The 12,500-nt window shown below is 45.1% G+C and overlaps 1 protein-coding gene across 3 annotated transcripts in view; it reads left to right on the top strand.

The window, feature by feature from the left end:
- Positions 1-6,401, top strand: part of aacs (acetoacetyl-CoA synthetase) — a 27,906-nt gene extending 21,505 nt beyond the window's left edge. Inside the window, exons 15-19 of one of the 3 annotated variants that reach the window (XM_053481364.1) lie at positions 699-768; positions 1,207-1,265; positions 4,630-4,646; positions 4,725-4,832; positions 5,249-6,401. In XM_053481364.1, coding sequence (XP_053337339.1) covers positions 699-768; positions 1,207-1,265; positions 4,630-4,646; positions 4,725-4,832; positions 5,249-5,386 — 392 coding nt within the window. In that variant the 3' untranslated portion in view covers positions 5,387-6,401. Of the gene's footprint in view, positions 1-698; positions 769-1,206; positions 1,266-4,629; positions 4,833-5,248 lie in introns of all 3 variants that reach the window. The other 2 variants (XM_053481365.1, XM_053481363.1) reach the window with 2 other exon arrangements.
- The last annotated feature ends 6,099 nt before the right edge of the window (positions 6,402-12,500 follow it).

The following is a 12,500-nucleotide window of genomic DNA, read 5'->3' on the forward strand; positions in this document are numbered from 1 at the left end:
CTCGCTCACGAACGCACCTCTTAGTTACCGAGGCAGCTCTGTGTAGCAGACAGACAGACGGACAAAGACACAATGAGGCAGACAGACACACAGAGAAGCAGACATATCCACAAAAAGCAGACGCACAGTGAGACAGACCGATACATAGTGAAGCAGACAGACAAAGAAATGGGTAAATAAACAGAGAAACAGAAATAGTTTGATAGACAGACAGATGATGGGACAGACTGGTGTACGGGCAGTTAAATGGACAAAGGGGCAGAAGATGAGCAGACTAGCAGACAGACAGTCAGACAGACAGATGGATGTACAGCAGTAGATGAATGAGCAGATGGTTGGATGGTGAGACAGTCGGGTTAGTAAACGGAGTTCAGTAGACGGGTTCACCCTCCGACCCTCCACCTCCGACAGACAGGAGAGAGGGATAAATGGGCAGACAGACAGGTTGTTGGAAGGATGGATGGACAGACGAACAAATAACCCCATCAATGAATAGATCAACTGAGAGACAGACGGGTCAATGAGGAGAGGGACAGACAGACAGAATGTCAATCATGACAGACAGATGGATAGATGAATATATTATTAGTCAGATAGACGAGTAGACGGGCGACTGAGTGGACAAACAGTCAGACACAGAGTGTATCAAAATATTTCTAACAGACTGTGTGTGTGTGTGTGTGTGTGTGTGTGCGCAGGAGTCTGGGCTCATGGTGATTACTGCAAGATCAACCCAAAGACAGGAGGAATCGTGATGCTGGGGAGAAGGTGGGCTTCAGCTTCACACACACACACACACACACACACACACACACACACTGTGCACTACAGATGGTGTAGATGACATCATTTCATACCCTATGTAGTGCATGTCTGTATTTGATACGCTGCCCAGTGTGTGTGTGTGTGTGTGTGGGCGCTACAGACCAGACTGTGGGTTCTCTCAGTAGTGTAGTGTGCACTGTGTAGGGTTAGGAAATAGGGAGATGTTTAGGATTTGACATGAAACCTTATATGTATATGTGTGTGTGTGTGTGTGTGTGTGTGTGTGAACAGATAAATGATTGCGCTCTGATACGTGTGTTTGTGTGATGAATGATTTTGTGATGAACGATGCCGCAGTTTCAGAGAGACAGAGTGAAGAACGAGCGGAGGTTGTGTTGAGTCGAGCTCTAAGGTGATTTCTTCTTCTTCTCTGTTTCTCAGTGACGGGACGCTGAACCCTAACGGCGTTCGCTTCGGGAGCTCTGAGATCTACAACATCGGTGAGGCGCTACATGCTAGCGTGCAGATTTAGCGTAGTATCTGGTGCACAGACTAGCCTGCGGCACTGCATTCACACAGAGGCTCCCTGAGTACTTTATACACACACACACACACACACACACACACACACACAGGGCGTTTGAGTTAAAGCGGGACTTTTGATAACAGTAGAGAATAACAGAACACAGTCCTAAAAGTAAACACTCCCTTTATGTCTCTATATTCAATTCAATTCAATTCAATTCAATTTTATTTGTATAGCGCTTTTAGCAATTTTCATTGCCGCAAAGCAGCTTTACATAGTCAAAAGAATTATTTAGGTTTGTATGAAATGTGAATTTGTATGAATCAAAATGGTCAGTTTGTCCCTGGTGAGCAAGCCGAGGGCGACAGTGGCAAGGAAAAACTCCCTGAGATGGTAAGAGGAAGAAACCTTGAGAGGAACCAGACTCAACAGGGAACCCATCCTCATTTGGGTGAAACAGAAAGCAGTAAATGATCTGCATTTATACAGTGTGTAGGGTGGGAGGCAGTTCAGCTATAATAGCTGATGTTAATTGATGTTAATATGGAGTCCAGGTAGTTATTGAAGACCCAGGTAGACTTGTAAGAAGTTCCAGTCATGAACTATCGAACTGTCAAGTCCCCAGAGAAACAGTTGCCAACACCAGTCAAGGCCAGAACCATTTTCTAGGTAGAGAGAATCATTCCCAGACACCAGACGCATCCCAGAGAGACACACGGGGCATCCATGTGACGAGATCTTCAGCCAGAAGCGGGGCACCAGGATGGGTCAGACAGGTCCGGAGGGCAGAGGGAGTCTGGATCACTGGCAGCTCAGGAACGACATGTGTAGCTCGACAGAGAGAGAGAGAAAGAGTGAAAGGGGGGGACAGGAGGAGAGAGGAAAAAGAAAGAGGGGGGGAAAGAGAAGAAGAGGAGAGACAACAGTTAGGTATGGTCACAGTCACACAATGTATAATGTGAATGTATATTAACTGTAGCGTGCAAGCAGAGACTCCGGCAGGACTAACTATGACAGCATAACTAAAAGGGAGAGCCAGAAGGAAAACACAAACATGAGGGCTTCCTGACATGTAAAGCAAACAATCCCCTCACCGTCAGCAAACCTGAGTGATCAACGAGAGTGAGGAAGACAGCATCCAAACATACCAGTTCACCATAATACTCTACGTCCATGAGTCCCCCAGATCTGCTCCTTTACCTATGGCTAATCTATTTATAAAAATGCTTGGCTAAATAAATAGGTTTTTAGCCTGGACTTAAACACTGAGACTGTGTCTGAGTCCCGAACACTATTTGGAAGACTATTCCATAACTTTGGGGCTTTGTAAGAAAAAGCTCTGCCCCCAGCTGTATTTTTCATAATTCGCGGTACTGACAAGCAGCCTGCATCCTTTGATCGAAGTAGGCGTGGCGGATCGTAAGACACTAGCAGTTCGCTCAGGTACTGCGGCGCGAGACCATTTAATGCTTTATATGTCAAGAGTAGTATTTTAAAATCAATGCGAAATTTCACAGGGAGCCAATGGAGTGAAGATAAGATAGGGGTGATGTGCTCATATCTTCTGGTTCTGGTGAGGACTCTCGCTGCTGCATTCTGGACTAGCTGAAGCTTATTTATGCATCTAGCTGAACAACCAGACAGTAAGGCATTACAATAGTCCAACCTAGAGGTGATAAAAGCATGAACTAGTTTTTCTGCGTCGTTTAGCGACAATAAATTTCTTATTCTGGCAATATTTCTGAGGTGAAAGAATGCTATCCTGGTAATATTATCTACATGTGCTTCAAATGAAAGGCTGGAATCAATAATCACACCAAGGTCTTTCACTGTTGCATTTGATGGAACAGAAAGGCCATCTAAAGTTACGGTATGATCTAAAATTTTACTCCTAGCTGTATGCGGTCCTATGACTAGAACTTCTGTCTTATCCGGATTTAGCAGAAGGAAGTTAGTTAGCATCCAATTTCTTATGTCCTGCACACATTGCTCAATTTTAGTAAGCTGTTTTTTCTCATCAGGTTTTGCTGAGACATATAACTGTGTATCATCAGCATAACAATGAAAACTAATACCATGCTTACGGATTATGTTGCCCAGAGGAAGCATGTAAAGGGAAAAAAGCAGTGGACCTAAAACTGAACCCTGCGGAACGCCAAACTCCACTAGAGAACATGCAGAATAATCACCATTTAAGTCTACATACTGATAACGATGGGTCAGATAGGATCTGAGCCAGGAGAGGGCTGTACCCTTAATTCCCACTACATTTTCTAATCTGTGAAGAAGAATAGCGTGATCAACAGTGTCAAAAGCTGCACTGAGGTCAAGTAATACAAGCATAGTTACACAACCCTGATCAGAGGCCAATAGAATGTCATTTACTACTTTAACGAGCGCTGTCTCTGTACTGTGATGAGGCCTAAATCCTGACTGAAATCCTGACTATATAACCCCCTGATACACTAATGCACTGATCCCAGTGTCTCACTAGAGCTTGGACACCATCAGGGTAGAAAGTTCTCTGATCAGACTGTCTGATTCACGTCTGAAACTAATGTGCGAGTGGTGTTGGTGAATGAGTGTGTGTACAGTTCACACACACAGATGCGTCCGTCTCTTCTGCAAGTTGATTTATAGTGATCAGGTGTTCCACTCTCTGAACGGTAACGTACGGCCTTCTTTACATGATCACAGCGTTCTGATCTTTTACCTCCTGTAACGATCAGCTTTGTAAAAAAAAACTAGTTACACGCAAACGGTGTCTAGAATTTAACTTCCGGTGTGATGTAGGCCCAGCGGAACAAGAAAAGACAAACAACAACAATTTCACCAAAACCCAAAGTGTATTATGTTACAATCAAAACCCATGATCCGAAAACTACAATATATACAAAATATATACAAATACAAAAAAAAATGAATGTGTATGTGTGTGTGTATGTGGGGCCAGGGGTAGCTCAGTGGTTAAGGCACCTTTGTTTTGGAATATGAGTCCGCTTCCAGAATGAATTATGCTCGTAATCCAAGGTTCCACTGTAACACTGTTTATGTGGCGTTGCTACACCTTGACTAAGAGTCTCATCGCTGGACTGCGCCCGAATGTCCATCGTCTGTTTTACGCCTTCATTCACCAGAAATTTCACCACGAGTCCCGGTTTGACTCGAACACCCTGGGTGTTAGGACACTAGATGAGGACACCCTCCGAGAGACGTTATTTATTTGCACTTCAGTTCTAAATGTCAGATGTTTCACTGTTTAATAATGAAGTAAGAGCTTTGATAATTATTGTGTGTGTGTGTGTGTGTGTGTGTGTGTGTGTGTGCGCGCGCTGCAGTGGAGGCATTTGATGAGGTGTGTGACAGCTTGTGTGTCCCTCAGTATAACACTGATGGAGAGGAGCGAGTCATTCTCTTCCTTAAACTGGTGCAGGATCACGTGTTCAGCGCCGAGCTGGTGGCGAAGATACGCAGCGCGATTCGTACGGCGCTGTCGGCTCGACACGTCCCCGCCGTCATCCTGCAGACTAAAGACATCCCGGTACACACACACACACACACACACACACAAACACACATTTCCTTAGTTTTTTACTGTATTCTTTCTTGTCCATCCATTACAATTCTCTCTTTTTATGTTTTTCTATTTGTCTATCATTTCCTTTTATTTATTTGTTAAAATATAACTTTGCATTGTTTGATCTAAAGCTTTGGTTTTGTTTTTCTTTAGATCATTCTTATTCCTTTGAATGTTTTCTATTATTTCTCTTTCCTAATTTTTGTTACTCTCTTCCTTCTTTTACCCTCTGTTTTTCATCCTCCATTATTTTCAGTAAAATCTTTTTTTTTATTTTTATTGATTTTTAGATCTGTTGTATTAATGGCACAAGATTAACGCCCATTTTCCTTTGTATTATTTATTGATATAATATTGTGTGTGTGTGTGTGTTTGTGCAGTACACCCTCAGTGGGAAGAAGGTGGAGGTGGCGGTGAAGCAGGTGATTGCAGGTAAGGAGGTGAGTCAGCGTGGTGCATTCTCCAACCCCGCGTCTCTGGACCTCTACAGGAACATCCCCGAGCTGCAGAACTTCTAACCTGCTGGAGCTCCAACACCTGCTGTGGCCCTGAAACACCTGGTGGAGGAGAGGAACTTTATTTGAAATCATGATGACCTCCTGATCTTCTGACCACCTGGTGGACCTTCAGATCGTCTGTTTAATCTTCTAATAGTGCAAGTTTAGGTTCATCAATGGTGACCCCTGCCCTGACCTCGCCCCCTGCAGAACCCGCCCCATGGGTGACATCATCAGGGGGTCACATGACCATGGTGACCTCATCATCGCCATCGGGGGTCACATGACTGAGAGTGACCTCATCATTACCATCAGGGGTTCGATGACCATGACTGACCTTACTGCCATCGGGGGGAGGGGGGTTACATGACCAGGAATGACCTCATCATTGTCAGGGGTCACATGACCATGAGTGACTTTCAGAAGCCTAAAACCCAAACCAGTAAAGTTATATGAAATCTGTTTGTTGAAGGTGAATGATAACCACGCCCCTTCCCACAACTCCACCCTTTAATAACCCCACCTCTTCCCCTAACCCCACCCCCAAATGTAATACTTAAGTGTAACACTACAGTCAGAGCTGCAGGAATTCTTACTGTTACTCTTATTACTAATTAATGAGCAATATCTACTATTGTTATTGTGATAAGAAAACTAACCACACCCCCTTTTTTACTGTAGCCCCGCCCTTATTGTTATTCTGCCCCAATTGTAGCTCCACCCCTAACTCTTTTAGCTCCTAAAATATAATCTTTATCTAACATTAACCCTTATCATAACACCCCAAGAAATACCAAGCCACACCCACCAAGATTCTCAACACACCCACTAACAAGCCCCCAGCCCCGCCCCCTCGGCTGCTCAGCTCTGTGTTGTAAATGTAAATAATGAATATAAAATTATTTAACCAGAAATTCTTAAAGTATTTTTTAAAAAGAATCAGTTTCATGCCTCAGTCCTAACTCAGAGGTTACCCAGAATGCCCTGGGGCAGGTGTTGTGCTTACTCATACTCACATTCCTCACAGTCTTTTATTAGATCTTTAGTAGATCTGAATACTAACTGGAGTCATGTGACTGTGTGTGTGTGTGTGTGTGTGTGTGTTTAAACTGGATGTAAATGTGTTAAATGTAACGGTTTCATTGTACAGTGTTACAATTTAACCCAAATATATATTTATAACTCGTGCGCTGGTCTTTTTTTTGGTGTGTGTGTGTGTGTGAGAGAGCAGGCGGGGTCAAACTGTCCCGCTTGGGTTACGTTGGTTTAGTCTGACGCATCATTACTGCTCCATTAGCCTCGCATTATTATTATTATTATTATTATTATTATTATTGTTATTGTTATTGTTGTTGAGCTACACGGGGATTCAGTCAGAGGGGATTTTTTTGCTGCAGTATGAAATAAAATCAGGAGACGGAGTGATTGTAAAATTGTAAAGCAGGACTCATCTTCCCTCTCATCTCTCTCTTTCACACACACACACACACAAACACACACAAACAATTCAAAATGAAATTGTGTCTGAAAGAGAGATGAGAAAAGCGAAAGACCAAGTGTGGTAGAGGAAAGAGAAATAGACAGACATGAGGGTGATGATCGAGGGGATGAGTGAGGTTAGGAGAGACAGACAGACAGACAGACCAATGGAGGGAGATCAAGAGACACACAGACAGACACTAGAGAGAAGCAGACAGACCGAGAGACAGCTACAGTGTCTGGCTGTAAGAGCAGAGGACACTATCTCCATATAAATTGTAATTTGGACAAAAAAATACAGACGCGTCTCATCCTGCAGTGTGTAAGAGAACAGGGTGGGTGTATGTGCGCATGTGTGTGTGTGAGGTGACAGTGGGGTCGTGTGTGTGTGAGAGAGAGACATTGGCGGCTGCGTCTTGCTCTCGATGATTGAAATGTTCAGACGTGCTTGTCTGTAAATTGCCTCCGCTCAACATCTAATCTCAGCACACACTCCGCCTGATATTTAAGTGTGTGTGTGTGTGTGTGTGTGTGAGAGACATGAACTGAGAGAGAAAAGAGGGATGCTGCAATGAAAGGATGTGCACTTATTTCTCATTGTGTGCCGAGTGTGCAGCTGCGTTCTCCACCAGTTCGACACGTCTCGGTCTCTCGCTCTCTCTCTCTCTCTCTCTCTCTCACACACACACACACACACACACACACGGAGCGCAGCAGGGCCGAAGTATTACTTCCACTCTGCAGTGTGATGATGTCTCTGTAACAGCACTGATGCTGATGTTTGTCCCTCACACACACACACACACACACACAGTCTGATCTCCGAGTCTACCTTGGGCGGGGTCTGATCTCACTGAGCCACGCCCACTGCTCCAGACCGCCGTGATGAGAGAGCAACAAACACTGATACAGTCATGGAGAAACACTCAGACCATCATCATCATCACCTTCATCACTATGATTACGATGATCATTATTACCATCATCATCATCATCAGGAGTGAGTGGTGCTGGAGCTTTGTGTGTGTGTGTGTGTGTGTGTGTGTGTGTGTGTGTTACTGAAAACATGGGACTCACCTCATGCTGCAGGACTCACCTCAGTGCTCCATCCTAAAGTCACACACACACACACACACACACACACACACACACACACACACACAGGGACGTACGAGACAAGAAAAGAAGCAGACACAGAGGGAACATGAAACAGACGGGGGAACGAGCAGACGTTCTGCATTCAGCTTGTGGAATTGTTCTATTTGTGGACAAAAAAGATACGACAGGAACTAAATAGAGGAATGTGCACATTTGCATAAAATTGGGGGGCTGATTGTGTGTGTGTGTGTGTGTGTGTTTCCAATACAGTGTGAATTCACAGGATGCACAATAAATGAATCCATGTGGAAAAATCACTCAAAATCATCAAGCGTGACAAACACGGAGGCGACGCAATCAACAGCCGCGTTAGTTTATCTAACATCAGCACCATTATTCCAATAATTGTGTGTGTGTGTGTGAGAGAGAGAGAGAGTGTGTGTGTGTGTGAGAGTGAGTGTGTGTGTGTAAGCGAGAGTAAAATCCAGAGTAAAAGTACCGAGTGCTAAGGTGGAGGTTCCAGGTTCATCCTCGAGTTAGAATCTGAAGAGTTGATCAGTAACTGCTGATGCTGAGTGTTAGGAAGACGAGAGGGGAGACGAGGAGAGACGAGAGAGGATGAAAGGGGAGACGAGGGGAGATGAGAGGGGAGACCAGGGGAGACAAGGGGAGACGAGGGGAGACGAGAGAGAATGAAAGGGGAGGCGAGGGGAGACGAGGGAAGACAAGGGGAGACGAGGGGAGACGAGAGGAGACGAGAGAGAATGAAAGGGGAGACGAGGGTAAACAAGAGGGGAGACGAGAGGGGAGATAAGGGGGAGACGAGGGGAGATGAGAGGGGAGACGAGAGAGAATGAAAGGGGAGACAAGGGGAGACGAGACGAGAGGGGAGATGAGAGGGGAGACGAGGGGAGATGAGAGGGGAGACGAAGGGAAGACGAAGGGGAGATGAGAGAGGGGACGAGAGAGAATGAAAGGGGAGACAAGAGGGGAGACGAAAGGGGAGACAAGGGGAGATGAGAGGGGAGACGAAGGGAAGACGAAGGGAAGACGAAGGGGAGATGAGAGGGGAGGGGCCCGGGGGGCAGACGAGGGGAGACGAGGGGGAGACGAGGGGAGATGAGAGGGGGAGACGAGGGGAGATGAGAGGGGAGACGAGGGGGAGACGAGGGGAGATAAGAGGGGAGACGAGGGGAGACGAGGGGGAGACGAGGGGAGATGAGAGGGGAGACTAGGAGAGACGAGGGAATACTACAGAAATGAAACTAGGATTTGCAATTTATGTTTAAATAACGGGCAGTGAAAGTAAGTGAAAGAAAGATGAGAGGGGAGACGAGGGGAGATGAGAGGGAAGACGAGGGGAAGACCTAGGGGAGATGAGAGGGGAGACGAGAGAGAATGAAAGGGGAGACAAGGGGAGACGAGACGAGAGGGGAGATAAGGGGGAGACAAGGGGAGATGAGAGGGGAGACGAAGGGAAGACGAAGGGGAGATGAGAGGGGAGGGGCCCGGGGGGCAGACGAGGGGAGACGAGAGGGGAAACGAGGGGGAGACGAGAGGGGAGACGAGGGGGAGACGAGGGGAGATGAGAGGGGAGACGAGGGAATACTACAGAAATGAAACTAGGATTTGCAATTTATGTTTAAATAACGGGCAGTGAAAGTAAGTGAAAGAAAGATGAGAGGGGAGACGAGGGGAGATGCTGGATGTTACACACACACACACACACACACACACACACACACACACACACGGCGCTTCACCACCTTCCACTTGAGGAATAGGGTTCAGGTCTGGGGACAAACTCGTCCACTGACACACACATGGACAAGATAAACAGGTCATGTGACTCAGCTGTCATCACTGAGGGTGTACTTACTTTTGTTGCCAGATTTTATTTAGACACTAATGTCTGTATATTGAGTTATTTTCAGAGTTCAGTAAATCTGTCCTGATACAAACCGCTCACTGTCGACTCTAAAATACATCAGGTTTCATTTTCCAAGTCCTGTGAGATCATAAACCAAAATGTTTGCTGAAATTAGAGGGGTGTACTTACTTTTGTGCGTGTGTGTGTGTGTGACCGGTGCATATTTAGTGTAACGTGCTGTATAAAATAATGTATAAAGAAAAAAAGGGAAGCTGTGAGACTTTACGAGGGAGACGTAGAGAGACGTTTTTATTATTTTTATTATAGTTTTATTACAGTTAATAAAGCCTGAGATTAAACAGAATGTGAAAATAAACAGAAAAGAAATGATGAAAGACTGAAAAAAAAACATGAATTTCTTTAATTTCACACGATGTTTAAAATGAATTATTGGTGTTTAGTTTATAAAAAGGAAAAAGTCATCTGTTAAAAAAATTAAACTCGTTAAAAATAAATGAGAATAAAAGGTTTCCTGTGAGAGTTGTGTTAGTGAGTGTGTATGGAGGAGTGGAGGTCTTTAACACACACACACACACACACACGCACGCTGTAATGAAGCCGCTGTCTGTCTCTGAGAGATGCAGTGAGACGGTGTGAAGGTGGACGTGTGTTCCTCGACTCGGCTAAACTCATCAGATTTCCAGCTGAGCACAGAGCTGAAGGTGTGTGTGTGTGTGTGTGTGTGTGTGTGTGTGTGCTTGGGGTTAGAGAGCTGCAGGTATCGATGAGTTCAGGGTTTAAAAACCTGATGAGGGGACGAGCTCAGTTCAGGAGAGACATGTCCTCAGGGCAGAGTCACATGATCAGATCAGAGTCACATGATCAGGTTTATTTCAGAAGGATGAACCGAGACGTCTGCTTCAGGTCTGATGTGATATCAGGAGTATTAATCAGACGAGAGTGTGTTCAGGTTCAGATTTAAGACTTAACTCAAGAAGTTAAGTAACTCCAGTATCTGTGTGTGTGTGTGTGTGTGTGTGTGTGTGTGTGTGTTTGCGTGTGTGAGGAAATTCCTTGTGGTGAGAATCAGGTTCAGTAGGAACTTTATTGGAGTTTCTGAGCTCCATTTTCACATCTCCAGGTCACCCAGAGCGTCTAAACACCAGGAGTAAACACACACACACACACACACACACACACACACACACACACACACACAGATCTTTACACCTGAAAAGTAAAAAATGTGAAATATAAATTGCGACCTGGAACAGAAAATAGCGTTTCCTATCCACAGACTGTACATTTATATTTACAGAATAAACAATGAACTGATTTTTAATAATCTTTACCTTTTGAAGTTGTGTACTTGTGTACTTGCAGCGACACTGAAGTGCAAAACAATAACAAGTCGAATGAAAAACCCTTTAACTCGAAACATAAGGGGGAGGAGCTTATTGAACACGTGCTCATTACTGATTGGCCACAATAAGTGCTGGAGTCAATCAGAAATGAGCATGTGATGTCCTTAAATCTTTAAGGACCGCCTCTTTCTGGTGTGAGTTTGTGTGTATTTGTTTTCACTCTTGTGTTTGTTTGATGTTAATAAACATCATGTTTAGTTGATGTTTGTTTGATGTTTTTGATTTGTCTGTTTTCTTTTGCATAATTTGGCGGGGGGGGGGTGCACAAACATTTGCATACAACTTATACTAACAAAATGGAACGGTGTAGATGTTGTAACCTTCACTGGAAGGTCCTTAGCGGGTTGTGTGTGTGTGTGTGTGTGTGTGTGTGTGTGTGTGTGTGTGTGAGAACCTGCAGTGGGTCTCTAAAGCTGGAGTTGATCTGAACGACTCGAACGGAAAAACAGGTTACGAATAAAGGAAACATGTTGTGTGTGTGTGTGTGTGAGTGTGTGAGTGTGTTCTCTGGATGTGACGCTCCTGAATGAGGAAGATAACGGTGGTGTTGGTAATTCCGTGTGAACGCTCCGTCTGCTCCCGCGCTGTTTGTTGCATTTTAAACGCGCAGCGTGTCGCCTCTGAATACTGAATCACCTCCTCCTCCTCCTCCTCCTCCTCCTCCTCCGCCGACGCCGCTGCTGCCGCTCTGTTATTTGGGACGCTGCAGGTGTTTTTTTTTAGCACTATGCCGAGAGTGGAAATGAGACGAGGCCTGCACTTAATGCACGTGTCGCCTTTTTGTGTTTGGAACGCAACCTTTTCCGCCCCGAACGCTGCTGAAAATAATCGCAAAGGACACGAAACAATTCCAGCAGATTTGCAGCGTCGGCTGTAGCCTATTTCCTCCGTCAGGAAAAATCAGTGGCACGAAACTGACGAAGAGTTTCACTGCTCGAGCACTTACACACACACACACACACACACACACACACACACACGGAGACAACAACCAATCACATTACACGATTTACAATAATGCAAATCCACTGGTCAGGTGTACAGACTGATGGACCTGCAAAGAGACAGGTGGGTGTGTAGAGAGAGACAGGTGGGTGTGTAGAGATAGACAGATGTGTAGAGAGAGACAGATTGATGTGTAGAGAGAGACAGGTGGGTGTGTAGAGAGAGACAGATGTGTAGAGAGAGACAGATTGATGTGTAGAGAGAGACAGGTGGGTATGTAGAGAGAGACAGGTGGGTGTGTATAGAGAGACAGATGTGT

Source organism: Clarias gariepinus, chromosome 21 (assembly GCF_024256425.1).
Source record: "Clarias gariepinus isolate MV-2021 ecotype Netherlands chromosome 21, CGAR_prim_01v2, whole genome shotgun sequence".
NCBI lineage: Eukaryota > Metazoa > Chordata > Actinopteri > Siluriformes > Clariidae > Clarias > Clarias gariepinus.